Here is a 27,764-nt window from a genome sequence, read left to right as displayed (position 1 = left end):
ACACACACACACACACACACACACACACACACACACACACACACACACACACAGCCTCTCTAATCCATTCCCAGAAGCCAGGCCGCCTCCAAAAAAAATCCCATCATGGCAATCTAATACATTCTCTCTCCTCTCCGGTCCCAAACTGCGGAGCGTGATGATTGGGTTAAGTTCTTTGTTCCTGACTCAGCTGTTCTCAGACGACTGCCGGAGATTTCGGGGGAAAACACAGAGTTGCTCTCCGTGCTGCAGAGATAGTGTGAGGAGCTTCTGCTCTATCAGTATCGCCGGGGGTTTTCTGGAATGTCCCACAATGCTTTTCTTCCTCCATTATTAAACTCCATTGCCTCTGAGGCAGGTTGGACCCTCATTCTGCAAATAAAAGGAAAGTTTCTGAGGTGTTTTTTTTTTTTTTTTTTTTTTTCACTTCAGGTTAGAAATTCTGCTTCATTATAAAGTAGTGTTCATGAATAACCAGAGAACTGATTCTGTTTTTCTGGTTTTATGTTGAGCCTTGGTCTGAAAGAGAGTTTAGACTGAGACCAGATCTCAGTGAGCAGCTTTCGGGGCTCCGTCCTGCTTGCTGCTGAATTTCCACATTTCTCATGACGTCCAAGACGCTTCTTTCCAGGGCGAATCGCATCAATTTGGGATCCCACAAAGCTAAATGCGTGAAGTTGTCTGTGTCCAAATCCTTCAGAGCATTAACTGTTCTGCACAAATCAACCGCGGAGCTTTAACTGAAAGCTGGAGCTCCGGCGTCTCAGAACCCACCGCCATGTGGTCATTCCTCGCCGTGAAACAGAGCGGACGAGTTCGAGCGCCAACAGCTCACTTCAGCTTTTCATTACCCAGCAGGTTTTACAGATGGCACCATTACCACCGGGCAAACCCCGCAAAGAAAAGCAGACGCCTTCAAATTTACTGCACTGGGAGCTTTTTCAGAGAGAAGAGCTGCAAAGCAGGATGGGTAGGATGAAAGGTTTGGTTCAGCTTGATGTGACAGTCTGGGATGAATTTAAAGTGCGTCAATCACCTGCTGCTCCTGAACACAGATACGGAAAACGGTTTTATTTTTATTAAGTTTCCTTCTCTTCCATCGATCTTGTGCAGAAACATTTTTGGGAAAACTGTTTTTCCAGTAGCTGCAGTTGAAACCAAAGTTGTAGAACCTCTTAACCTACAGCACGGCGTGTTAGCATACAGTGTGTTAGCATCTCTCCTCGCTGCCACAGTCACTCGTTAGCTTAGCGCCAGCAGAAGGCAGGCTACTTTAAAAATCCCTTCTCTTCTTATTTATCTTATTTAACCTCTGCTTAACTGAATAACCTGCAGAATTCGCTCAGTTCTGGTGTTCCGCTCAGACTGGATGAGCCTCGTCGAGGTGAAGGAGCCCAGATTAACAAGCCCTGGCGCTGGAGCTCAGATGTTAGTGACATTTCTGCTGCAGACACATGTTTTCACCGGAGCTGGGTTTTACTTCCATTCACTCCACCCTGACAGCCTCGCGGGACACACAGGTGTGTGTGTGTGTTTTGATGCTGAAGGGCGTTTGAAGCGATGAGAGTAATTACATATGGCCGCCGTCAGAACACCTGCTGCACCTCTTCCCTCCTTCCACCTTTCCACTCCGTCTCTTTCTTCTCTGAACAAGAGGAGAACAGATGGCTGATGGATCCAGAGCGTCAGACTCGCAGTCAGAGGATCCACTTGTGTAGTTTACCTTTCACAGAACACAACATGGGCTGAACTCGACCTGTAGTCGGACGCTGCACCGTGTGACTGACTCGCCGGAGCGAGTGTGGTGTTTCAGCGACGATAGAAAGTTTTGAGGCAGCTGTGCTGCAGAAACAGAAACATGCTGCAGCATTGTGTTCTGCAGAGAGCCTCTTCAGTACAGCTCACAGCTCCTGAACTCCTCAGACCGCCCGGACCCATCTCAGATCCTGGTCACTGCATGGTGTCAGGTCCAGTGACCCTGTGACCCCAATCAGGTCAAAATGGTCAATCTGGGGTCAGTGCAATCACTCCACTCTTCAGTAACACTGGACTTGTGAATCAGCTGAAGGATTCCTTCAGATAACTCATTCACAGACGACAGGCCACACACACTTCTCTACAGTCCAACCTCAGCTTCGATGTGTGGCTGGGATTCAGAAATATTCCAGAAGATGACTCAGAAATGAGGTGGTTTGATGTACGAACACTGATTTCCTTTCATACCTTCCAGCACTGACAGCTGAGAAAAGGGTTCAGTTGGTTAAATAAAGCAGTGTTGGAGTGGAGGCCTGACCTTCAGGTCTCCTCTGGTCTTCAGAGGGGATTTACTCAGAGTTCCTGAGATGTTTCATTAGTCTTGGTGGAGGGTGAAGTGGTGAACGGTTCACATGATCCTCCAGAGGTGTGTTTCCTGCGGGGGTTCAAATTTGAAAGCGCCACAACGGCTTTCTGTCAGCGCGCCGTGGCATTTCCTCCATGTCGGACGGTCACCGCGGTTTGTTGTCTCTTTGGGCCTCAGCGCTGAACCGCCATTTATATTCATGAGCTGGATTTGTGGCTGCAGCTGCTGCCTGCTAATTAACAGGAGGGATCATCACTCTGGGCCTGACCTCTCAGGCCTGGGACACAAGGCGTCCCCGACACCCTCGAGCGCTTACTAATCCACCGTTCACTCAATCCCGTCAAGTACATCAATGAATATAAACAAGAAACAGAAGAAAAGGACACTGTGCGCTCCAGAGGGAGATATTTTTAGAAACGGGAGATACGAGTTGATGTCCACCGTGTCAGCTGAGGCATTACACCGACATTAACCCACCGCATGCTCCAGGTCCAACAGTGAATATGGACAACTGCGTCATATTAGCATAACATTCACTCAAATCTGTAGCAAGGAAAAGAAGACTGAACCCAATTTCTTTGCTAATATAAGGTACACTACTTGTCATTCTACCGTTTCTTCATTCAGGCAGTCAAACGCATCAGGACTCGCTGAAGAGAACTTCAGGGGTTTTAGTGCGGGAATAGAAAATGTGAAGTGTGGAGTGTGGAGCAGGACCAGCAGACGTGCAGTATTGATAAAAGTTGAGCTAATCCTTCTGATCCTCAGCTTTCTGTTGACTGCTGGCAGATCTGCCGATATGTTTGCTGATTGTTGCTGAGCTGAACGAGCACAGTTTCAAAACAGCATGACTTTGACCCTGTTAATGTTCCTGGAGAGGAGGAGGAGGAAGAGGAGGAGCAGGAGGAGGAGGAGGAGGAGGAGGAGCTGGAGGAGGAGGAGGAGGAGGAGGAGCTGGAGGAGCAGGATTAGCAGGAGGAGGAGGAGGAGGAGCTGGAGGAGGAGGAGCTGGAGGAGGAGGAGCAGGAGGAGCCGGAGGAGCAGGAGGAGGAGGAGCTGGAGGAGGAGGAGGAGGAGGAGGAGGAGCAGGAGGAGCTGGACTTCCAGCTGGGTTTGGAGCAGCAGACTTAAACAGGACCTGAGATGAACGCGGCCGTCACAGGGAATCGGAATGGGATCTGAAAGGAGTGTTTGCCATCCTTCTCCCGGCTCAGTGCTGAGTCTGTCTCTGCTGACTGCAGAGTCCCACGGCGGCCTGTAATCCCGGCGCCGGCCGCCAAGGCCTCCTCCCCCGAGGCGGCGGGCCGCCGGGAGGCCGGAGCCCCGACGAACACATCCGACACGCCGGAGGGGATTTGTGGAGGGTGCTGGGTAAATCCAGGGGAGCGTCTCCGCCCGCCCGCCAGCCGCGGGTGGAGGGGGGGCTGCTGGCGGCCAGCTGCCGCTCTGATAACGCCGCCGGCCTTCACCTGCAGGCTTTGATCGGGACGAGCGCCGCACGCCATTGTTCAGGCTCCAGAGAGACTTCTGAGGCAGAGTCATCACACGAACAGGCAAACACACGAGTCAGCAGCGTGGTGTGTGTGTGTGTGTGTGTGTGTGTGTGTGTGTGTGTGTGTGTGTGTGTGTGTGTGTGTGTGTGTGTGTGTGTGTGTGTGTGTGTGTGTGTGTGTGTGTGTGTGTGTGTGTGTGTGTGTGTGTGTGTGTGTGCGTGCTCAGAGCGCTGACAGACCACAGAGTGTTTGTGTGTACCAGAGTGTGTCTAAAGCTGTGTTCAAAGGAATGTTTTTCAGACGCCCAGCAGCGATCAGCTGATCCTCCTCCTGAGGAGTGAACCGGTTAACAGCACCGGTGACGGGTTACTCGACCAGCAGCAGCTGAAGATGGGGCTGCTTCACATCTGCTCTTTCTAATCCTGTACATCTGATAACCATCCGTGTTGGTGCGTTGCATTATCATCAGGAATAAAGCACATGTCTCTAGTGCATCGTTTCAGCCATTTTTTTCTTTTTACAAATACAGTTAGGAAAAGAGAAGCTCCTCAGATCAGCCGTTACAATATGACGCCCTGATCAGGACGACCTGCACAGTGTGGGAATGATGAGATCAACACTGCTGTCCGGATCAGATCTTATTGTTCATATCGTTATACCTGATGGTCTCTCTCTCGTTCTCAATCCGAAAATATAACATCACAGATTAATGAGGAAGCACAGAGCTTCAGAGACTCAGACCACGTTTAAAGCAGACTCGTCAAGCAGTAGTGAAAGCTACAGCAGAAGAATTCAACTGTTCACCGACCTGAACACTCACTGAGAAAAAACACTGGAAATCAAACGGAGTCGGACTGGATGAAGCAGACACTGGTGCGACTGAACAGCTGACTGGACGGTCCAGCTGGTTTCTGACCCTGTGGATACCAGAGGCAGGAGGCTTTCATTGTCTTCATTCAGCGTTACAGTGAAAAGACGTCAGTACGCCCGGTGTAAAGGTAAAAATATCAACACGAGACGGGTTCTAACGGTCTAGAGAATCGGTTCTCAGACTTTACAGAGTGAGCCTGAGCCTCTGGAGCCACCGCCTCCCTTCAGCAGCTGCGTTCTTTCCTGCCGTGTCTCTGAGAAACGAAGCCTGCAGCTTCAAATGGGTGAAATCAGGACTTCTGAGGGAACCCATTCACCGCAGCTTCTTCTCCAAACGAGAGGAATCAGGCTTGTTTTCCAATCAGCGGCTCCGGTCGTGAGTTAGCAGCAGGTGACACTGATTCACAAAACACCTCCTGACTGACTGCGAAATTCTCACTTTGAAATGAAGCAAAGAGAAAGTTTTTCTCCTTCTTTCTGCAAATACATGAAAAAAAAAACATTTAACTGTAACAGAATCAAACTATTTGAAATTATTGAACAACCATAATTACATTCTACACCTGCTCAGCTTGTCTCAGTAAGTTTTATTAATTAGCTTAGAAGGTAAATTCTGATTTTGAGAACAAGATGTTAAAAGATGGACTGGAATAAAACCAGAGCGAGTTTTTAAAAACTGCTCAAAACAACAGACTTGGTTTAAAAAGGAAGAAGACAAAACATGAAGGCAGATGAATCAGTGTGAAGGGAAATGCTCCAGAAGCAGAAGAAAACCGTCCAGGTGTCGAACACACAGGTCAGAGTGTGACATATCACTGCCCCGCAGATCAGTTCTGATTAATGAGGGTGATTAAACATCTCGCCTCTCATAAAAACATTTATCCAGCTGAGTTTCTGCCTCAATTCAAACCTTTATTTCACTGTTTTTCATTTTAAAGCACAGCAGTCCTGAAGTGGCCCCTGATTGATTTCACTCAGCTCAGCCCTCTTTGTTGCTTCGTGGAAACCAAACTCTACTTTCTAATAATGATCAGCATGGCAGCGCTCCACAGAGGAAAGGTTCTTTCATTCTATTGTGACATCTGAAAGCATTTTTATTCACTCTGCAGATGTTAATAAGGGTCAACCACACTTTTTTTAATGAGCAGAACAGTGTTTAAAATGACTCAAACACAGCTCAGTTTATTTTGAAATCCATCTTAAAATGCTCAAACGGGTTGGATGTTGAAGATGGAGTTATTCACATAAATAAGAAATACCAAGATATGAAGAAATAATTCAGATTAACTTTAAATAAGCTCAATACGCTGTGAGTTTCTGTTGCTCCTCATCATGTGAAACAATTAGATCATGTATGTGTCTGATGCACTCTGTAAGCCTGGAGGATCCTGTAAAGCTGCTCCGCCCCTCCACTGCTCCGCCCCATCGTTCCTACATCCTCCTCTCCTGAAGGTCGAGGTCTGGGCCCTGGCGGTCCCTCAGCGGTCCCCGATCGCCGCAGCCTTCAGCCAATGGATCCTCTGTCAGCCCCTCATTGATCCAGGTCTATTATTAGTGTTGTGTTTGTGGGCGTTCCAGTGGCACCAGCAGGCTTGTTTGAATAAGGAGGACGAGCCGGTCGTTTCCTGGTTCTGGACCTGGAGGCTGAATCCTACTGGAGTCCTGATGTCCCTTCCTGGTTCTGGTCTGATGACTGGATGTTCTGTTTTCATGTGACGCTGTGAGCTGTATCTACGTCTTCTTCCATACGTATCGTTTAGTGACATTCATCTTAACCAGAAATAAGAGCGTAGGCACATCAGTTCACCTCGTCTTCCTCCACTGTGAGCCAGAACCGGCGTGACGAGTGAGAACAGCGAATCGGAGTCCTGAAGTCAGAACAGCTCAGTCTTGATCAGCCAGTGGTTTGTTTTCATGGACACCGAGCAGCCAATGGATTTAATGCCACTTTACATATTGATCAGTTCTGGGCCATCAGTGTTCTTATCTGCTCCTGTAAGTGACGGCGGAAATGTCCTTTTTCTCTGAAAGCAGAACCAACCAGATGCTGGAAACATACAAACTCAGTTATATCTGAAACGAGAGCCGGCTCAAAACAACAGCTGCACGTTGAGCGATGGCTGATGTTCATTTGTTATTCTGTTTTGTAACAGTGAGCATCACTTAAAGAGAACCTGACGGGACTCAGAATGTCCTCCAGACCTGGACTGTCCCAGACCGGCCGGGTCTTCTTGGGCTTTGGCAGAGCTGCAGTTACAGAGCCAAAACTAAACCCGGCTCATGACGAAGACGACCGGACCTTCTGAACCTGGTGTTCTCCATGTCGGCCCTTTATTTCATTTGCTTCGTTTTTCTGTTTGTCAGCAGAGTTTGAGGGTTTTCTTGTTGTCGACTGTTTCTCGCGGCTCCACCTGGAGACGTTCTGAACGGCTCCAGCAGAGGAAGCTGCTGTTTGGGAGGAACTGGAATTTATTCCTCTGCTTTGCTCAACAAAGTGCTCTCCGAGGTGAGAGTGCTGCTGTTTCTCTCTTGTTTCAGAGATTTATTCTGTCTCCGAGTGGATCCCAGGCTGGATTTACATTTGAAACCTTGCTCAGTGTTTTTTCCTGCGTCAGTGGAAGTTCCCTCGGTTGGAGTGTGTTCACACCAGATGCAGCAGGCAGCGCAGCACCGGCCTGTGAAGGGGAAACGCTGGATCCTCTCCAAGCCAGCAGCTCTTTACTGTTCATGGAGTGTTTCAGTTTCTCTCAGCGTTTCTGTCTGTTGACTCACTTTTCATTAGAACGTTGGCAGAACTATCAAGAGATCCACACCAGAGGCTGTTTGTTCTCTTTCTAGCATGTGTCCAATCGGAGACGCTTTACCACGACGTACAGACCATCAAAACAACGCAGCGTCTGTTTTTTTTTATCTCTGATCAAAGCCGTCCAGACTGCTGAAGCTGAATGCTGATCGGACCATGTGGCTCGATCAGCTCCTCGACCGGACGGCTGGTTTGGATTCAGACTCTTCAGTCTGCAGTCAAGTTGTTTTTGTTTTTCAGTGTATTCATCATTCGTTTCGATTGTGTTGATCTGTTTTGTTTCTCCTGATTCTGACACAGCTGTGTTCAGACCGGATGGATTTCCTGATCTGAAATTTAACTTGGACTCTGCGACCCTCGCCTCTTGATGCTCCAGTAGGTTAGATCTCTCTCGGAATATGTTGGTTTCGTCTTGTTGTTGCTGACAGTTTGTCTTTGTTGGATCTTCCTGCCCCCCTGGTCTCGACACTGATTTTGAACCACTTGGCCTCTGCCTGACAGACAGTCCCGACTGTGTCGATTGTTCTTCACTCGGACTGCTGCCGTGTTGACTTGTAATGTTTGTGGATTTTACGTCTGATTTGAGCTCTTTGGAAGCATCTGGATGAGGTGCTGGATTTCCCCTGGACTTTTCTGGCGCTTTGACTCAAACTGTCTGAGCGTCTTGGTCTGAATGTTGGACTTATCTACTTATTTGAGGTCGGCTGGAAGACGGTTCAGTCATGTAATCCTGATATGATCCATCCTGGCTACTGGATCCATATCATTCAGACATTTCATGCTAACACTTCAGACATCTGGACTCTGTCAGTGCCTGCAGTCATTTGCCATGTTTCTTTGTAGCCTCGGTCGTGTTGACTTCAGACTGAGCCGTCCGGACTTCCTGTTCCTTCCTGCAGGCGTTTTCTGGATGGTGGAGGGAATCATTGCAGGAGCTGATTCAGTATGTTGAGTTTTATCTGGGATTCAGTTTATTGTTCTTTTCTTGGAAATCAAGCAGACAAACTCATTCTGAGAAGTTGTTCTAGACGTTGGAATAAACCCCAGAGTGGAGTCGTTTCCGACACGTCGCACCGAACTCGTTAGAAGTTCCTCTAATGGTCTCGCCTTTAGTTCTGTGGATGTAAAGCGTTGCCTGTGAAGCAGATGCTATGAATAATTAAGTTGGGATGTCAGAGATGTGAGGAACTCCAGCAGCGCTGGACATTTGACTGGCGGTTAAGATAATTCATGTCACTTGTGCTCTGTGAATCCGTTTGTTTCCAGCGACAGGCTGTTTGCTCCGTTTTATGCAAATCGCTTCCTAAACACTGAGATAAGCTGAAAATGAAGAACATGGTTTTATTCTGGAGGAGAGAATAGTCTGCCGGTGCTGCCGTGGACGCCGGAGGAATCCGTGAGTGTTTGAGCAGCTCGGACGTGTCTGTCATATTCTATCACTCCTCGTCGTGACGGAACGGCGTCGGCTCATCCGACGGACCCGACGCCGCCGACACTCAGAGCGGAGCTCTAAAGGAAGGAATCCGACCGCAGCCAGCTGCTCAGGCCGGCCCGGGAACCGCCGTGATTAGTTTGTTGTTTATCTAATTTTCAAATCTAATTGAAACAGAAGGATGCACATGAGTCGGGGGGGGGGGGGGGGGGGGGAGGGGGGGGCAACTCACCCATCCTGTTGAGAGGGAATTAGATCCAGCCTGTAAGCGGTGTGTAATTGAAGTGCCAGCGGCTGATGAAGCGGCGAATCGCCTTGCTTGTTCTTGGCTCAGCCACTGTTACTCCTCCTCCTCCTCCTCCTCCATCATCATCATCATCATCATCATCATCATCAGGTCGGGGGTCAGGGTCGGGGATGGCACTGTGGCCACCGACCACCCGTCTCTCTCAGTCCCACTGCAACACATCATCCATTCATGGAGCTTTGGGGACGGCGGGTTTCAGACTGGTGAAGAAACGAGACGTTTAAAGTGTTTTCTGGACAGAAAATGTTTCCTTTAGTCTCGACACAGGATTTCTTTGAATCGATCGGTTCCACTTTGTTCTGCCCAGAAATATCCCTGCAGCAGAGCAGCGAGCGCCAGCCCCGCCACGTCTCCTTCACCTCCGGTGTTTATGATCACGAGCGGTGTCATTGAAAAAGTGCCGATCAGAGTGAAAAGTGACACAAAGCCGCTGCAGGTCAGAGTGAAACGAAAGGACATCGGACGGTCCGGAGAGAAGCGTCTCACCGCTTCCACCTGAGCTCAGACCTGTCAGCAGGAAACACCAGATGTACCGACTCCGTCTGTCCCTGTGTGTGTGTGTGTGTGTGTGTGTGTGTGTGTGTGTGTGTGTGTGTGTGTGTGTGTTTACCATTGAGAGACTCTCAGTTTAACGACGTCACCATGTATTTCTTGATTTTTTTTCTCACTGTGTCTAAAGTGTTTTCGCCTGCCAGTTGTTTTACCGTCCTCTTTATCGACCCTCTGAACCGTTTTCCTGAATGTGTCTGAAGTAAAGTATTAGTGAAAAATAATGATATGTAGAAATTCTGAAATCAGAAACAATCTGGAGCTGCTCACTGCAGCTGGGCGGAGCTGACTGCAGACCGCGGCGGCGGCGGCGGCGGCGGCGGCGGCGGTCTGCAGTCAGCCGTCCATCTCCGGCCTGCCCCGGCCGTTTGACACCCGCTGCTGCTTCCAGGCCTATTCATTACCGCGGCACAGACATGTAATCAGTCTTTACTGCCGGGCCGACGCCTCCCCTCGGACAGATCCCCCGCCACTCGCCCGCCATTAAAATTAAATTGGATTTCATTTTTAAGCTCCTATTAATTCAGAGGAGTCTTGTCTGTTGACGGAGGGTCCAGGCCAGCAGTTAGCGTCTTGCTCCTCTCTTTCTTTCCCTCTGTTATTGGGGCGAGCGTCCGCAGAGCCCAGGGTTTCATAACGCTAATCACCGGGGAGCGCTTCCTGGATTCGGGGCTTTGCTCAGTCTTCTGTGAAGTGAGGCCGGCGGAGCTTCTTTCACTGTTATTTAATCACCGCTAATGAGCCGCTGCGCCGTTCTTCCCTTCTCTCCTGAAAGTCGGTTTGGCCTTAATTCACGTCTCCGTGAGTTTCTTCCAGAACGCTCCAGTTCCAGGAGTTGATCGGTTTTTGTGGTTTTGCGTTCGGCTCATCCAGGGGAGATTTCACCCGGGAAAACCAATTCGAGCGCCGACTTAAAGAAAACATTAGATAAATAAAAAAGCAGATAGCAACGCCCTGACAGCTGGACCGCCGCCACCTGTCCGAGCTCGGCCGTCTAACCGTGCTCTTCTCCCCGCAGGGCTGGAGAAGGTTGGCCGTGACTCCACCTACGAGCAGGAGGGGAAGGTGCAGTTCGTCATGGACGCCGTCTACGCCATGGCCCACGCCCTGCACCACATGCACCGCCAGCTGTGCGCCGGCTATCCCGGGCTGTGTCCGCGCATGGCCAACGTGGACGGCAAGGAGCTGCTGGCCCACATCCGAGCCGTCAGCTTCAACGGTAGGAGCTGCTCCGGAGGCCGCCCGGCGTCGGTCTCAGCTCTGAAAGTTTTTGTCTTTGTAATCGCCGGTAATGAGTCTGAGCTCCGCTGAAGACGAGGGGAACCGTCAGGAGGCGTCCAGACCTTCGTCAACGTCTCCGGCTGCGTTTCAGGACCGCTCATCACCTCCTCATTAACCCTCGGTTCGCTCTTCTGATTTCATCCTCTTCATGGCGGCGGCCGGCGGACGCCTTGGTCAGCAGGAAGTAACGAGTGCTGACGGCGTCGTCGGGGATTCCGGCGCTCATTATTAAACCTGGTGGCTGGCCGTTATGTCCTCCTGTTTCCAGGGTGGCTGCTGGGAGCTGCTGCAGCTTGATGAGCTGTCTGCTTCTTCAGCTTTAATCATCACAAACTTCGCCCTCAGCTGTGGAGTAATAAGTCTGACCCTCGTCTTCACCGCTGCTCTCGGTGTAACTTCACGTCACAGGATGCAGGAAGTGTGTGTTCTGTCAGGACTGCTGAGAAACAAAACTTCTCCTTCATCATGCTCGTATCGTACTCTCAACATTTGACTTTCTTCATTAAGTTGAGGTTTATGTTGGGTTAGGGTTAGCCGCTGACAGTTGATAGCAGGTACTGATCAGAGGCTGGATGGAGGCTGGATGGAGGCTGATGGAGGCTGGATGGAGGCTGGATGGAGGCTGATGGAGGCTGATGGAGGCTGAATGGAGGCTGGATGGAGGCTGGATGGAGGCTGATGGAGGCTGATGGAGGCTGGATGGAGGCTGGATGGAGGCTGGATGGAGGCTGGATGGAGGCTGATGGAGGCTGGATGGAGGTTGATGGAGGCTGGATGGAGGCTGGATGGAGGCTGATGGAGGCTGGATGGAGGCTGGATGGAGGCTGATGGAGGCTGGATGGAGGCTGATGGAGGCTGGATGGAGGTTGATGGAGGCTGGATGGAGGCTGGATGGAGGCTGGATGGAGGCTGGATGGAGGCTGGATGGAGGCTGATGGAGGCTGATGGAGGCTGGATGGAGGCTGATGGAGGCTGATGGAGGCTGAATGGAGGCTGGATGGAGGCTGGATGGAGGCTGTTGGAGGCTGATGGAGGCTGGATGGGGGCTGGATGGAGGCTGGATGGAGGCTGGCTCTCTACAGGCCTCAGCCTCCTCGAACCCAGCAGAACTGAGACTTCTGGGTCCTTACCTTCTGACTGATCCATGGGTCTCAGTTTGGAAATCCTTCACACAGCTGTCTGTGTTTCAGGACATCGACGCTTTTTAGTATCTGTAGGACAGGAAGCACAGATATCAGCAGTTTCTCCAGACCTGCACATCTTTCATCAAGGTTTCAGCTGCTTTCCAGAGAATTTCATTTTATTTGTGACAATAGTCACACCAAAGACTGGACGGTGAGATAAGAAATAGAAGCAAGATCCTTCATTTCCATTCCTGTAATTTTTTGTCCGGCTGATGACAAATAAAAGGCTTGTTCTTGAGAAACGGCTTCTATGAACAGTGACAGGAAGAGGTTTTATCCACATGACTGAAAATGAAACAAACAACCAATCGCTCATCTGTAGTCTTTAGAGGAACGTAGGACACTGTGGTCCTTAAGGACAGAGAAGGTGGGTCGAGCTTATTCCTGAACCATGTTCGGATCGATCCGCCAAAACGCTGCTGAGATCCGTCACCGAGAACGTCGTGCTGGATCCTTAACATCACCACTAAACGAGAACAGGAGAAGTTTGTGTTTGAACCCTGAAGCGGACGAATCCTGACACCAGATTCTCTGCTTGGTTTGGTTTTGTGGAGTCTTGAAGCTCATTTCCTCTAGTTTTTTTAACAGTATTGATAAAGAGGGCTGTGGCTGACCAGTTTTTCTGGGAACAACGTTTTATGGCTTTTTTTTTTTCTTCTTGATACCAACATGATCCTAAAGAGAACATCTGCATGCAGGGCAGCCTCCACCCTCAGCCTCCACCCTCAGCACCACCAGGGTGGAGAACGCATGACGTATTTATTTATTTTTTTCCACTGTGCGTGAAAACACATGAGCTGAACATCTTTTTTGTATCCCTGTGTGAAGCTTCACAAAAGCGTTTCTTTTCATTCTCTGAGCTCTAAATGGAAGTGTTCAGCCAAGGCTGCTTCCCTTTCATTAGGCTCGCTCTCATTCGAAGCAGAAAATTAAAAACATGCGTTCTGGACACATTCCGCCGTGTCTCTGCGGCGGCTGGAGCCTTGAGCGGAACGTGACGAGCTCTTCCTGCAGTCGAGGTCGCAGTGTTTGTTTACCCTCCGCTGAAAGCCATTAAACACACAACGCATGGCTTTTTAAAGCGAGCGGCTTGCATAAGACCCGCTTTAACTCACGCTGCATGACGGAAGGGTCGCCGGGAAGAATCGCTTCAACCAATCAACCAAATGAAGAAAACAAAACGCGGCGGTCTGCTGGGATGGGATTTAATTTAACCTAGAATTATTCTCCATCTCTGGCCCGCACTCGATTCGAGCGTGTGTTTAAGTGTGTTTTTATAAAAGACTCGAGACTCTGATGAAACCCGGACCGCCGTCTCGTTAACTCATTCTGAAGTGTTTCCTCAGAGCGGCCCGTCGCCCAAACTCTAAATTCATATTTATTGAATTGCAACTTATCCCTGAAGCCAGTAAACAGGAAAATAGGGTTTTCTCATTTATTTGTGGATTTTGTCCGCTTGACAAACATTTGTTTTGTTGACTAAAAGAGGATGAGGGGTTGAACAGCGGCTGCTGGGCGCCTGGACTTCCTGAAGTTCACCTGCTTCGTGTCTGCAGACGGGAGGCCTCTGGACACCTTCACTCCGTCTTTATTGGATGGATATATTGGATATATTGATTATATGTTGGTGATGTGAGTTTTTCAGCTCATGACCTCTTCAAGCCAACATGATGTTTTGCTTTTAAATTAATCTCCCTGTATTTTCTTTCTGAGCCATTTGAACAGCCGCCTGCTGTTTCCATGAATAAGTATCAATCTCTTCATAAAGGGATTTTTTTTTTCTCTAAAATTGGATAAAGATGTTGAAAAAAGGTGGATTTCATAAAGTGATGAACTCCAGGATGAGGCCGTCCTGCTGCCCGACACGAAGCCTTTTCTCCTGAGAGAGCAGAGAATCACTACGCAGCTCGGTGGTTTCCAAACAGCAACACACTCTTTTATATCGGCGGCTCTTTTAACCCAGAATCTGCAGCAGCCTGGTGGCTGCGGGGCTCATCAGTCCTCATCGCTGATCATGTTCTGGCTGCTGCAGCAGTGGAGCGACCGGAGTCTCTTTAATGTTGCAGAGCTGCTGTCTCGATGGTGGTATACCTAATGATGAGGCCGAGGGCGGCCATGTTTACTGATCACTGAGTTCCGCTGCATGAATGAATCCATCAGAAGAGAGAGAGAGAGAGAGAGAGAGAGGGAGGCTTCAGCGGGCTAAAGTTAATGCATGGCTTCACATTTCACCAGCCTCACCTTGAACCCGTGTTCGAACCCCAGTGTCACTCCACTGGTGTGTGAATGTGAGTGTGAATGGGTGAATGTGATCCTGCAGTGTAAAGTGCTTTGGGGTCTGTTAATGCAGAGGAAAAGCTGTATAAGTGTATTCTGTTTACCATTTACCATGGTTCTGGTTCTATTAACGTCTCTGAGTGTCCAGAAGGAACCCTGTAGCTTTCAGGCTCGACTCATTTGATGTGTTTGTGTGGAACGTTGGTAGAACGCCAGACGGAATGTCAGGCTGGACCCACGCCGCTTCGCTAAACTCAAAGATAACGCCGCAGCCGGCGGTGCTGCTAATGATGGAGCCATGAAGAGTAAAGGCCTCAGTGAGCTTCCCCATCGCAGCGACGCCGTTCCTACGCCGTGTACGTAGCACCCTACCTAGCACCTTTGCTAGGGCTTGACGTGCACCTCCCAAAAATCCTAACAACGCGTCGTGGCGACGTGTGGTGACGTGAACGTCAAAAGCAGTGATTGGTCCGCTTTCACATTGTTTATAGAAAGAAGTAGAACTCACCCCGAATGCTTTTCTGATCTGAACAGTGCTTCGGGAGAAATATAAATCCAAAATTGAGCAGCGCACATCCCTATACTGTTAGCAGACGGGCTATGTGCTCCTAAAACGGCTTTAATCGTCCGAAAGCTCATTAGTTTCACCAAGATTTCATCATGGTCCGCTCAGCCTCTCCTCCACCACAGCCCGGTGTCGCCAGATATGTCATATATGCAGATATATCTTTGGTAAGTGCAGCGTGTCTAGATATCTATGTCTGTAGATCTATTTCTAGGTAAAGCCGGAGCGACAGAAGCCGCATTGTTGTTGTGACTGCCGATTATGAAACAAAGACACCGCCACGCCCGCCTAGCGGCTTGGCGGTGAAATTGCAGAGGAGGGCGTTCCCTTGACGCAGAAGCAGGATACGTTCAGTGATGGCGTAGGGCTGCCGGCGTCGCGTTGCCGGCGTAGGGTTGTCGGCGTAGGAACGACGTTGCTGCGACGGGGGAGCATACTGAGGCCTTAAACATCCACGAACAACACCAGACAGAAGAATGTGGCGGTCTGAGTTATAAAGTCTTTCTGAAGAAGGGCCTCGGTGCAGAGGGTACGGTCCACCATTCAGCCGAAATGACGTAGAGGTGTAATACAGCCGACCAGAGGTGATTAACCTGAAGAGCGTCACACCCGCAGGAGGAAACGGTCTGCTTCAGGGCTGGACGGCCGGAGCAGGCCTTCATCCCAGGTGTGAGCAGGCTGTGTGTTCCTGCCGGCCTCCGGTCGCTCCTCGTCCTCCTGTGAGAGAGAGGAGGAGTGATGCACCAATAGCCTGATGGGCCGTGGGTGGATGCAGGCTCCTCCCTCCCTCCACCTCCCTCAGTAACAGTAACAGTAGCTCAGATATCTGCTTCTTTTTCAGGCCACCTTAAATCTGGACAGGAGCTGGAATCAGGCTTTCCTTCTCTTCTGAAGCGACCACAGTGCTGTCAGGTTATATCAGTCCCGATGAACTTCAGTCCTCCATTGTTCTTCCCCCCTGCTGTGCTCCACCGCCACTTCATTCCTCTGTTAAATTCATAACTCCTTTCCTCACAGCACTTCGCTCCCCCCACGTCTCCCACCTGCGGAAAGAATTTGAATAATTTTCCTATCTACCTGCTCAGCACCCAGAGATACAGGACTCCAGATGAAGGTGGGGGAGGAGGAGGAGGAGGAGGAGGAGGAGGAGGGATGGAACAGATTTTTGCAGCTGATGTGCCGGGCTCTCCGGGACTCTTCCCTCCGTGACGAGCCTGATGGATGTGAGGAGCTGCTGGGTGTTATTTCTGCAGGAGGAGGAGGAAACGAGGAGGAGGAGGAGACATTGAATGAGCACAGAGTTTCCCCCGCAGGGTTCCAGCAGTAAATCTGCTGCACGTCGAAGGCTGAACGTCTGTGAGGGTTTTTCAACATCGCAAAGTTTGATATTGATGAATCAAAGCAAGAAAAGATTGAAAGAATAAAGATTCATCAGTCATATTTTAGATTAAAAAAGAGAAGAGGTTCAACTGAAAAGAAATTCAGGACATTAAGGCGGATTGAGGAAATATTGATGATGCTGAGCGTCTCTGTGTTTATATATAACATCCGTCCCTGCTGATCAGAGAAAGTTCATGAAGGAAAACCTTGCTCTCGTTGTGTAATCATCCATCAAACGGACCATCAGGCCCGTCAGCAGAGCCGCGGTGCTGATTGTTACCTGTTGGCTTCAGATCAGTGGAATCAGATTTGACAGCGTCAGAACAACCAGCAGCCACATGCTGAGGATTGACTCCAAACAGGACTCATCTGCTTCATTCTGAGACTGAGATTTCCAGGTCCTCTTGGTCCAGAGTGAAGCACTGATCCGTCTCGGGCTGGGGGCGGGGTTATCGAGACCGGCGAGGAAACACAACTGATGTCTTTAGGCCTCAGATATTTTAGTTATCCCGTTAACCAACCAACCAACCAACCAAGCAGCCAGCTAACCAACCAACCAACCAACCAAGCAGCCAGCTAACCAACCAACCAACCAACCAAGCAGCCAGCTAAACAACCAACCAACCAACCAACCAGCCAACCAACCAGCCAACCAACCAAGCAGCCAGCTAACCAACCAACCAACCAAGCAGCCAGCTAACCAACCAAGCAGCCAGCTAACCAACCAACCAACCAACCAACCAGCCAACCAACCAAGCAGCCAGCTAACCAACCAACCAACCAACCAGCCAACCAACCAATCAGCCAGCTAACCAACCAACCAACCAAGCAACCAGCCAACCAACCAGCTAACCAACCAACCAGCCAACCAACCAAGCAGCCAGCTAACCAACCAACCAACCAACCAACCAGCCAACCAACCAAGCAGCCAGCTAACCAACCAATCAACCAACCAACCAGCCAGCCAACCAACCAACCAACCAACCAACCAACCAACCAACCAGCCAACCAGCCAGCCAGCTAACCAGCCAGCTAACCAGCCAGCTAGGTATCCAGTGGCTGCATCTGTCCACACCTATCCAGTCATCTTCACTGAGTCATTTACACGTTTGCAGGTTTTCTACAGATATGAGGAGCAGATCCTGGAGACACCGACCTGGTGTTCAGTGAGCGCTCACCTGATTTGATCTGCTCTGGACTGGTTATGGACTGGTGTAGCGTGAAGACGTGCAGAATGCAGCTGGACGTGGGGCGGATGCTTCCCCTGTCAGGGACTGGGTTTGGACGTCCACGCATGTCGAAGGTCTGTGGGAATTGCTGAGCGTCAATGAGTTTTTCCCAGCTGTGTGGATTTTAATGGGCACTGACGCTGCGATCACAGACGCTGGAGTTTGATCTGGAAGCTGGTAACAAGCTGGATTGATCTCTGCTTCAAGCTGCATCGCGTTCAGGTTTCACACAGAAAGGCCGATGAAGGAAGAAGTCACCCAAAACCCAAATTGGAACAGAAACTGTTAAAAAGTACAAAACAGAAATTTTACAATTTACAATTTTTAAATGTTGGATTCCTGTTTCCATCTCTTTTGCAGCATTGCTCAGCGGCATGTGGCTCGCCCCTGTGGGTTTTGTGACTGAACCCTCTCCCATTAAGACGCTCACACGCGGAGCGGCGGCGTGGCGCGGCGTTGGGGGTTTCCTGTGAGGCTCTGTGAGCAGCACGCCCCGTTAAACCCTCACATGCTTCAAACATTGACATAAATCCGAAGTGAGCTGCGTCCGCCGCGCTGTGTATTCATGTATATATATTCTCCGTATGCTTTGCTCCTCTGAGTGCGCGTTACCCATAATTCAGTGTAGGAAAAGCGCAGAGATGTATGAGAAAAAGCGGGCGGCGCGTGGCGGCGGTGGCCGGGAGGCTAATGGCCTGCTCAGCCGTGCGCTCCCTTTATTTTTAGAGGCGCGTCAGAAGGCTAATCGAGACGTTTGTGCTAATGTTAGCGCTCGCTGCGGCGGAAGCCATCTGCATGGGGGGGCTTTGTGGCATCGGCCCGTTTGAACGCGTTTAGCTGAGCGAGGGAGAGCAGCGGGTGAGCGGGGGGGTGGGGGGGATGGGGGGGAGATGCCCGCCTCCACTTCGCCTCCTGACTCGTTTGGACAGCCGATGCTTACTAAGAGGAGATAAAAGCTTGTTGTTGCCGTTTTTAGGCAGGCTGCTGCGCGGCCGCCCCGGCGGAGCGCTGTACAGTGAGATCAGTGGTGAGAACAGTGATGGGGGGGGGGGGGATGACTGGAGGTGAGTGAAGTGATGAATATGTGAAGCGCTCGTCTCCCGCCGTGGCTTCACTCCTCATGTGCATCTTTTTAGAATCTGCTGAGCGAAGCAGGAAGAGGAGGGAGGCCTCAGCTGTTTGTTCGTCAGCGGGATCAAACCGGGATTTAGGAAACAGCGGGAAGGGCTCCAGAGTCCAGAACGTGCACATGAACGTGCACGTTGAGCAAAACCACTGCCAGTGGTCAGTTAGGCCTCCTGACCTGCCCCCACCAGGACGCCTCCAAGCTAATAAACATGAGACTGACGGAAAACATGGCTGCAGAGTGTGATCAGCCACAACATTATAACCACCAGTAAACACATGAACAATGTCATTAGAATGGAACATTTTTTAAAACGTGACCCAGTGGCTTTGATCCGAAGCGTCTTCCAGGCTGCAGCTGGCGTGAGGCGTTCCTCATCAGTGAAGAAGAACCGGGGACACCAGAGGCGTCGCTGGGACTCGAACCGTGAGGTTGATACGGAGGAAGAGCCTCCGCCTGTGCTCAGCCGGACTGCTCCACGGTACGGAGGATGACGTTCAGCTGGGACTGTTTGGGTTCAGGTGTTCGTCTGAATGCTGCTTCGACGCCCGTGTTGCTGACAGCGTACCGACCCGGATCTCAGGTACTTCTCAGCACGGCGTTGCTGTGCACCATGGGAAACGATGATGCGTGAAGGAAGTGGAGAGCAGGGGTTGTTTCAGCCTTCATGGTCTCCTGATCTCAGCCCGCTGGGACTGGTGTGTGCTGAAGCAGATCTGATTCCGGGAGTTCGTCGCTCTCTGACGCGCCTGAACATGTTCTGCTCTTCTGGCCTCGGTGTCTGAGAGCGAGGTGCTCACCGTCGCTGTGCAGGATCCGTGCACGACACAGCAGCTTTGTTTAGTAATGTCACGGCTGGTTGGCTTTCCTGTAAAAACAGTGTCGAGCAGATGCTTGAATCCTCATAAATTCAGACGAGTCGACTCAGTTCCCGTCACCAGCAGCTGCCGGTCAGCGTTCTCGGTCCGACCGGATTCGGTACTTTCTTCTGCAGCTTCGGTCGTCAGCTGCCTTTCAGCTGCTGCAGTCCAGGAACCTTACAAAGTGATCCTTGTGACGGATGTGTAATCTGCCTCGTCTCTTCCACGCCGTGGCACTCGGTGCTCTTCCTCCCTCCACTCAGCTCACTCTTCTGCACTGTGGCTTCCAGCCTCCAGGTGACGCTCACATCTGACCGGGGTCAGAGGTCAGAGACCCCACAGAGCCTGGCGCGCCGGCGCTGAGAGCCGCAGAAGGTGTTTGACACCAGCTTCCAAAGAGCCGGTGACCTTTCTGGACCTGTGGAGCGGTGTAGCGGTGCTGAGGTGGCGGTTCTGGTCTCAGCTTTCTGCCCTCCAGACCGGTGCACAGGTTTTCCTCCGACCCTGCTGGACAGCAGAGGAGGAGAACTCCTGTTCTTACAGCAGACGGGGAGGTTTTCAGGCTTGAAAGAACATCAGCCCGTCAGAGGCAGTCATGTGTGATGGAAGTCAAGCTGGATGGCTTCAGACTCAGACACGTGAACATAAGATTCCAGTTTGAGGTTGTTCCTCTTCAGATCACTGTCCGTACAGGATGACGGCCGCTGCCGCCTCGCTTCGAGTTTTTTTTTGTTTTTTTTTTGTGATGCAGGTGAAACGTAGATGACTGTAGGTGACTGTAGAACCAGCAGCATGCTATCCAGAACACTTTCTGTCCTTTTAAAATGAAAAGTTCTTTCATGAGCTGCCATCAGAACTCAGTAATCATTAATTTAATTCAATGGGTTCATTTTTTTCTTTGATTGATTTCAGATCAGGATGGATTGATTGCTTCACGTGGGAAAGTTGGAAGTAAAGGTGTGTTTGCTACCAAAGAGGGATGACCTCTGACCCAGGTGTGTCCCAGATCGCTGCGCTGAGATGCCTCGATGCCTCAGTGACCTTGTGCAGGCTGCTCTGCTGTGCTCTCGGATGGACCTCGGACAATCATAATCTTTATCAGCCTTTCATTGTCCAAACACAGAGAAACCAGGCATGTATTTGGTTTCTGGAAGAACCTGGAATCACTTCGTCTGTCAGTGTTTCATGTTGGTGTGTGCAACAGAAGAATTCCTGCCTTTGTCTGCACTCATCTAAACATGATATAAGCTATTTGTGGCCTCTGCTTGCAGCAATGCCACAGGAATCCTCCCATGAGCACATTTAGCCCAGCAGATTTTAGAAAGGCTCTGCACGTGTGCCGAACCAGCCATCTGTTATCTGTAGATAGATAGATAGATAGATAGATAGATAGATAGATAGATAGACGGATGGATGGATGGGTCAGAGCGAAGCTGATTTCAGGGCAGTGTGTTCTGCTGGGTTCTCCTGAATCTGCCTCAGGGAACCTGCCTCCAGTGAACATTGTTTATTCTCTCAGAGGGTGAATCGATCTGCTGGATAAACCTGCATCAACATCACCGCTACGTTTGGCCCCAAACTCCCAGACGGAGCATCTGGGATCCATCATCTGCAAACTGCAGGTCAATCGGCTTCAGTTCCCACACAGTGGGGGCTGGATCGTTCTCACTTGGGTTTTGTCTTCATCGTTTCGTGTTACCTGAAAGTTTTCAATGGGTTTCCTGAGGTATTCAATGATCCCACTTTTAACTCTACTTATTGAAACCCTGAAGCCAGGACAAGGGGCCTACATCCGACTGTACAACTTGAAACGTCTTTTGAGACAATTGTGCTAGCCTCACAGTGTCACCTTCTTCCTGGTTGGTATTCCATTCGTCTGCTGGAATCATCTGCCATCACCAGAATATAACCGTTTCACGAGGTGACGCCTTCCTGCGGTTCAGTTTGAGTGAGAGTGATTTCCGTCCGCCGAGCTGCTGAGATCAAGACATCAGAAGCAGCAGACGTAGCCCAAAGGTCAAGGTAATTATGTGTGGAATCAGAACGGACCCCGTCTCGGCCCGGCCGGAATCGACAGGACAATTAAACCGCCGAACTGGGAGCGAAGGTGAAGAAAGCGGGACGGCGCTGGCGTTCCGAGGCGCTGCGGCACAGACCAATGAGCGAGCGGCGGGCCGCGGCTCCCAGCGCTCAATAAGACGCTCGGCGCTTCCCGGCAGGCCGCTCAGGGGGACCGGCCGCTGTCGGATCCATTCAGGTCGAACTCCAGCAGCATCCGGGCTGATGTGATGACAAACTGCAGCGCAGCAGACTATCGACTGGTTGGAAATGAAGTCCTTCCAAGCACCTTGAATCACTATTTACTGTTTAAATCTCAGGAGAAGAGGTGAGAAGAAAAGAGAAGGGACAAGTAATGAAAAGGAAAGCGGATGGATGGTGTTTTAAAGTGGTTCTGAAAGGAGAACAAATCCTCCTGGTGGTGACAAATGAACCAGCCAGAAAGAAAAAACCGACCGCCGCCACCTCGTCTGACTCCGGTCTGAACCTTCAGCTCAGGAGAGACACTGCTCCACAGGAGTCAGCCAAAGGACGTCTGTCCATGGTGTTTCTGAGACGAAGTGTCCAGCCTGGTGAGGACGGGACACCTGGACACCAGTCCATCACAGCGTGAACACAGACAGACTTATGACACTTTCAGTGCAACAAACAAGCGACGTAGAAGCACCGCTGGACCTGAAATGCATGTTGGACTGTGGGAGTGAAGTGGAGTCGCTGGACCGAAAGAGGGGCGGGGCTTTCGAGGGTGTTGGAGTGTGGAGGCGGCTGAGTGCAGTGAAAGAGCAGAGCTGGAAACACTGAGAGCTGACGGCTCTGGTTCTTCAAAAAAAACCACAAACCAAAACAACACAAAGCAACACAGAGGAGGAGACGACCGCAGACCGAAGCTGAACAGCCTCCAAACGCAGAGCAGAGCTCCGGACGTGAGGGAGCGGCATCCAGGTTAGATGTGCTGCTGATCTGCCACAGACCTCCATCCTCACGTCCGGGACCAGGCGCCATGCTCGCTCTGTTAATTCTGTGTCAGCAGACATGCTGTGAGGTGAGGTGGGGGCTGAGGAGGCGTTGGCAGCGGTTGAGGGTGTTTCTGCCTCCCGAGGCCAGCCGGCTGATTCATCTCCGAGCTGATGTGATTTTATTCATGCTGAAGAAGAGAACTGGGGCAGGACAGAATCCAACCGCCCACTCCACGCCTCATTACCAGGCCCCCGTGTTGTTGTTGTTGTTTCTCTGCCGTTTATCTCCAATCTGCCGCTCTTCCTCCCGGCTCCAGATCAGGGCCGTGCCTGGAGGTCAAAGGCCGCCTACCTGCATTCAGTGTCAACTGGTCCAACACTTGTCCCTTTGACGCCTGCTTCACTCCCATTACGAAGCTGTACGAGTCTAATCTTTAATGTTCCCAGCAGTTCACTGAGAGTTTCCTCAGAACTGATGAAAAACAGTCATTTAGAGCTTTATGCTCGTAAAATGTTCAGAAAAGTTCTTTAAAATGAAACCAGTCAAATGTCCGGACGGTCACATCAGAGGAGAAAAAACAAATCCAGAGCTTCACAACACAAGTCATGTCATGTCAGATGTGAAACAGGATTTCAAACTTCTGTTCCTTCAGAAAACATCTGTCAGTTAAGTAAGAGTCTGATTTTGGGGATGAACATCTGAGAAAAAGACTGACTGTGATTTCAGATGAAATGATTGGATCACAGATGTAGAAAAAGTGAAGCTGGTCAGTTTTCAGCATGTGAAAACCACCGAAGCCACGATATCTTTACTCCTCCATTTACTGATTTTCAGCAGCTTTTCTGAATCGTTTACCGTCGGTAGACCCCTCAGCCTCTTTGTTGACACCTCTTTGTTTTTACAAGCTGCTTTTCTCCTCATCTTGTTGTCATTTATAAAAGAACAAACTAAGGGTGCTTTCACACCAACAGCATTCGGTCCGCTTGAAGCGGACTAGAGACCCAAACTCCTGCAGGTTCGGTTCGTACGCGCTGGTGTGAAAGCAGACCAGTTAGTTTTGGTCCGGGACAAAGAACCGCGCCGAGACCTCCTCGAGGAGGTGGTCTCGGTGCGGTCTCGGTGCGGTCCGCTGCTGGTGTGAACGTTGACCAGCCTCGGTCCTGTCCGCTCTGTTGTGGAGAAGGCTTTTTGGTCGGCGGAGGCTTCCGTAGCAAGCCGCGCGGCACATCACGTCACACATGCTGGCCAATCAGGGTTCACTTCCGTCACCCAAAACACACTATTGTGTGAACAGCGCCACCAAGAGGCAGGAGGGTCATAGTGGATAGTTCATCTGCAAAAACAAGTGGTGTGAATGTGAACCGAACTAGTTGACAGCTGCGACGTTTATGAATAATTTATGTCCAAACCGAACCACTCTAGCGGACTAGTAGGTATGAAAGCACCCTAAGAGAACACTGAAAATCCCGGTTTTCCAGAGAACCGCTGAACGCCTTGACCTCTTCTCTCTGTGTGTTTCCAGGAAGTGCCGGGACTCCCGTCATCTTCAACGAGAACGGCGACGCTCCGGGACGTTACGACATCTTCCAGTACCAGATCAACAACAGCTCCGCGGCCGAGTACAAGGTCATCGGACACTGGACCAATCAGCTGCACCTGAACGTAAGAACGCCTCCCTGCATGCCGACCAGCTCTGTGAGCCCGAACGCTTCCCAGGAGGCAGGAGAAAAACACCCCTAATCCAACAACGAGACGTTTTATCTCCTCTGCTGTTTATCGTGGCTGGAGAACCTCTGGAAACAGCTGTAAGAACACATAAAAACACAACCAGCCCATCAGTCAGACAGCAGCAACAGTCCGAGCTGGTTTGCAGTCGCTGCAATAATGTTTATTACATAATATGTGCAGAAGTCCATCTCTGAATCATTAGAACTCATTAATGATAAACTGAACAGATCCAAACCATCAATCATGTTGTACTAGAAATCAAACGCCGCCTTTAAGTTAAAACTCACAAACCTGGGCAGTCAAATTGTCCCGCACCTCAACTCCACAGCCAGCAGTTCTGAAACACCGATGCTCCAAACTCCTGATCGGTACGACCTCAGATGAACATACTGCCCTCATCCAAAAGCTCCAGAGGATCAGAGACCTTTATAACTTCCTCCACGTCAACTGAGAAGCCTCATTAAACTGCAACTGAATCACACTCCAGAGGCAAACCTTCTAAATCTAACAAAGACAAACCAGCGATCAGCTGTCTGGGGAGGAGCCTGACTCTAGAATACACAGGATGTAGAGGGGTGTGAGAGGAGGCTGCAGGCCTGGAGAGAGGACCCAGCTGGAGTGTGTGTGTGCAGGAGGAGACGTTCTGGCAGGAAGTGAAACTAAGCTTGATAAAAACAGTAATAACTGTGACATGGAAAAATATCGAGGGACTAAAAGTCAACAGATGATTGTCCAGAACTCTCTCCGTAGACTCAGTAAAGCATCAGCAGGCTGAACGCCGTCAGATCTGGAATGTCTGAAGACAGCCTGAACACTGAGCTCCAGAGGGAAAGAGAATCAAAACGTCTTCAGCTTCGTGGAATTCTTTAAGCAGATACGTCAGTGCCTCCACTTTAACACATGAATCTGCAGAACGGTGTGTGGGAAGTCCTTTCTGGAGAGAAGTCAGCAGAACTTTGGAACATATTTACAGAACACCGACTGTGATCAGAGAAGGTTAAAGCTGGGGTTGGCGATCTGAATGAGATACATTTTTTTAAATACTGGTTAAAATGATCTTTATGACCTGATGGGGAGCAATTCATAGCATGTTTTGAAAGTAGTTTGGAAAATATCCGCTATCTACAGCAGGAGTAAAACGGGAAAAACAGCAACCAATAGTCTTGCCGGGACACCTTTTTTTAAACCAATGAAATCCCTTCGCCGTTCGACCTGCCCCCTGCGCGTACATGTCAATGGCGTGCACTGACCCTGGTTCAGTGCGCGTAGAAGGATGGAGCATCGTTGCAGATGGCGGAGAAGAATGTTTGGGGGTTTACTTACCGTTGAGTGCGCCATAACTTGGCGTAGTGCAAATAAAGAAAAACGAAGAAACGAAGCGGTGAGGACAGCGGTGCTCGTGCATGTAAACGGGTGCGTCCCAACGGGAGCTCCTCCAATGGGGTGGGAGCTGGGCAGAACGAGGCGGAGCCTTGGAGAGATGCTACATTCGTGCTACATGCTACTTTTCCAAGATTGCCAACCCTAGCTTTAAACTGTTTACTGATTATTCAGAATGTGAGAATGTTTGAGCATTTTATCCTTTTACATTATTACGTTTTACTTTATTCTGTAAAAATGTGATATTTGTATCTTAAAATCTTCAAAATCGTTTAAAAGCACAGCAGAGTAAATGATGTTAAAACGATCCATATATCCAGTGATCAATCCTGCTTCTTCCACCTAAACCATGATGTGCTAAATGCAGACGGTCATTACCACTGCTGGCCTGTAGGGGCAGCGGTGCCCAGTTTAAATTAGCTCGCCTGAGTAAAGACGTCTGGGCCTCCAGTGTTCAGTGTCGGGACTGATCCCAGCGCATTATTGGAAAAAGAAGAGCACACACACCGTGGACGCCTCACCAGTCACACACAAGCACACACACAATCACACACAATCACACCCAATCACACCCAATCACACACCTCTGCTTGTTCTGCTCTGTTCCTTTAAAATCACAATAAAATGAGCATTAAAAAACAGAGTAACTGAGATGAGAGCTGCTTTTACACATTTTGTTTGACTTTACTGCTGATTAGTGATGATGGGAGCTGCTGAGCTTACCGGGACTCGCTTCATTTGAGTGGATCTCTGTAAGTCTGACTTCACCTCACAGAGATGAGTTGACCAGACGTGTTGACCAGCGCTGTTCCTCTGCCTTCCCCTCAGATGGAGGTCCTCCAGTGGACCGCCGGCGACTCCTCGCTGCCGTCCTCGGTGTGCAGCCTGCCTTGTCGCACCGGCGAGAGGAAGAAGGTGGTGAAGGGCGTGCCGTGCTGCTGGCACTGCGAGCGCTGCGAGGGATACCACTACCAGGCCAGCGAGTTCACCTGCGAGCTGTGCTCCTACGAGAGGCGGCCCGACCGGAACCGCACCGGCTGCCAGCCCATCCCCATCATCAAGCTGGAGTGGCACTCGCCGTGGGCGCTGGCGCCCGTCTTCATCTCCGTCCTGGGCATCGTGGCCACCACCTTCGTCATCGTCACCTTCGTGCGCTACAACGACACGCCCATCGTGCGGGCCTCGGGCCGGGAGATGAGCTACGTCCTGCTGACGGGCATCTTCCTGTGTTACATCATCACCTTCCCCATGATCGCCGCGCCCGACGTGGTCGTCTGCTCCTTCCGCCGCATCTTCCTGGGCCTGGGCATGTGCTTCAGCTACGCCGCGCTGCTCACCAAGACCAACCGCATCCACCGCATCTTCGAGCAGGGCAAGAAGGCGGTGACGGCGCCGCGCTTCATCTCGCCGGCCTCCCAGCTGGTCATCACCTTCTCCCTCATCTCCGTTCAGCTGCTGGGCGTGCTGGTGTGGTTCGCCGCCGACCCGCCGCACACCTTCGTGGATTACGGCGAGCAGCGCACGCAGGATCCCGACCAGGCGCGCGGCGTCCTCAAGTGCGACATCTCCGACCTGTCGCTCATCTGCTCTCTGGGATACAGCATCCTCCTCATGGTCACATGCACTGTTTACGCCATCAAGACGCGCGGCGTGCCAGAGACCTTCAACGAAGCCAAGCCCATTGGATTTACCATGTACACCACCTGCATCATCTGGCTCGCCTTCATCCCCATCTTCTTCGGCACGGCGCAGTCGGCGGAGCGGGTGAGTGCGCCGATACCGCCGTGCTTTATGCAGCGCTGATCCATTCAGCCCAGTTTCTAAATGGAAATGCAGTTCGTCAGCGTGGTCGACTCGTACTCTCACCTAAACTTTGGGCTTCTGAAGCGGCGCTGTGACGCAGGGCGATTGATCACTTGAAGATCATTTGATTTTATCCTAGCT

At 50.6% G+C, this 27,764-nt stretch overlaps 1 protein-coding gene across 1 annotated transcript in view; it reads left to right on the top strand.

The window, feature by feature from the left end:
* The window catches only part of LOC115391987 (metabotropic glutamate receptor 8-like), a 111,466-nt gene that overhangs the window by 67,519 nt on the left and 16,183 nt on the right, over positions 1-27,764 (top strand). Inside the window, exons 6-8 of the mRNA XM_030096440.1 lie at positions 10,814-11,014; positions 24,235-24,374; positions 26,649-27,584. Coding sequence (XP_029952300.1) covers positions 10,814-11,014; positions 24,235-24,374; positions 26,649-27,584 — 1,277 coding nt within the window. The remainder of the gene's footprint in view (positions 1-10,813; positions 11,015-24,234; positions 24,375-26,648; positions 27,585-27,764) is intronic.

This window comes from Salarias fasciatus, chromosome 7 (genome assembly GCF_902148845.1).
Source record: "Salarias fasciatus chromosome 7, fSalaFa1.1, whole genome shotgun sequence".
Taxonomy (NCBI): Eukaryota; Metazoa; Chordata; class Actinopteri; order Blenniiformes; family Blenniidae; genus Salarias; species Salarias fasciatus.
This window is presented reverse-complemented; position numbering and strand designations above follow the sequence as displayed.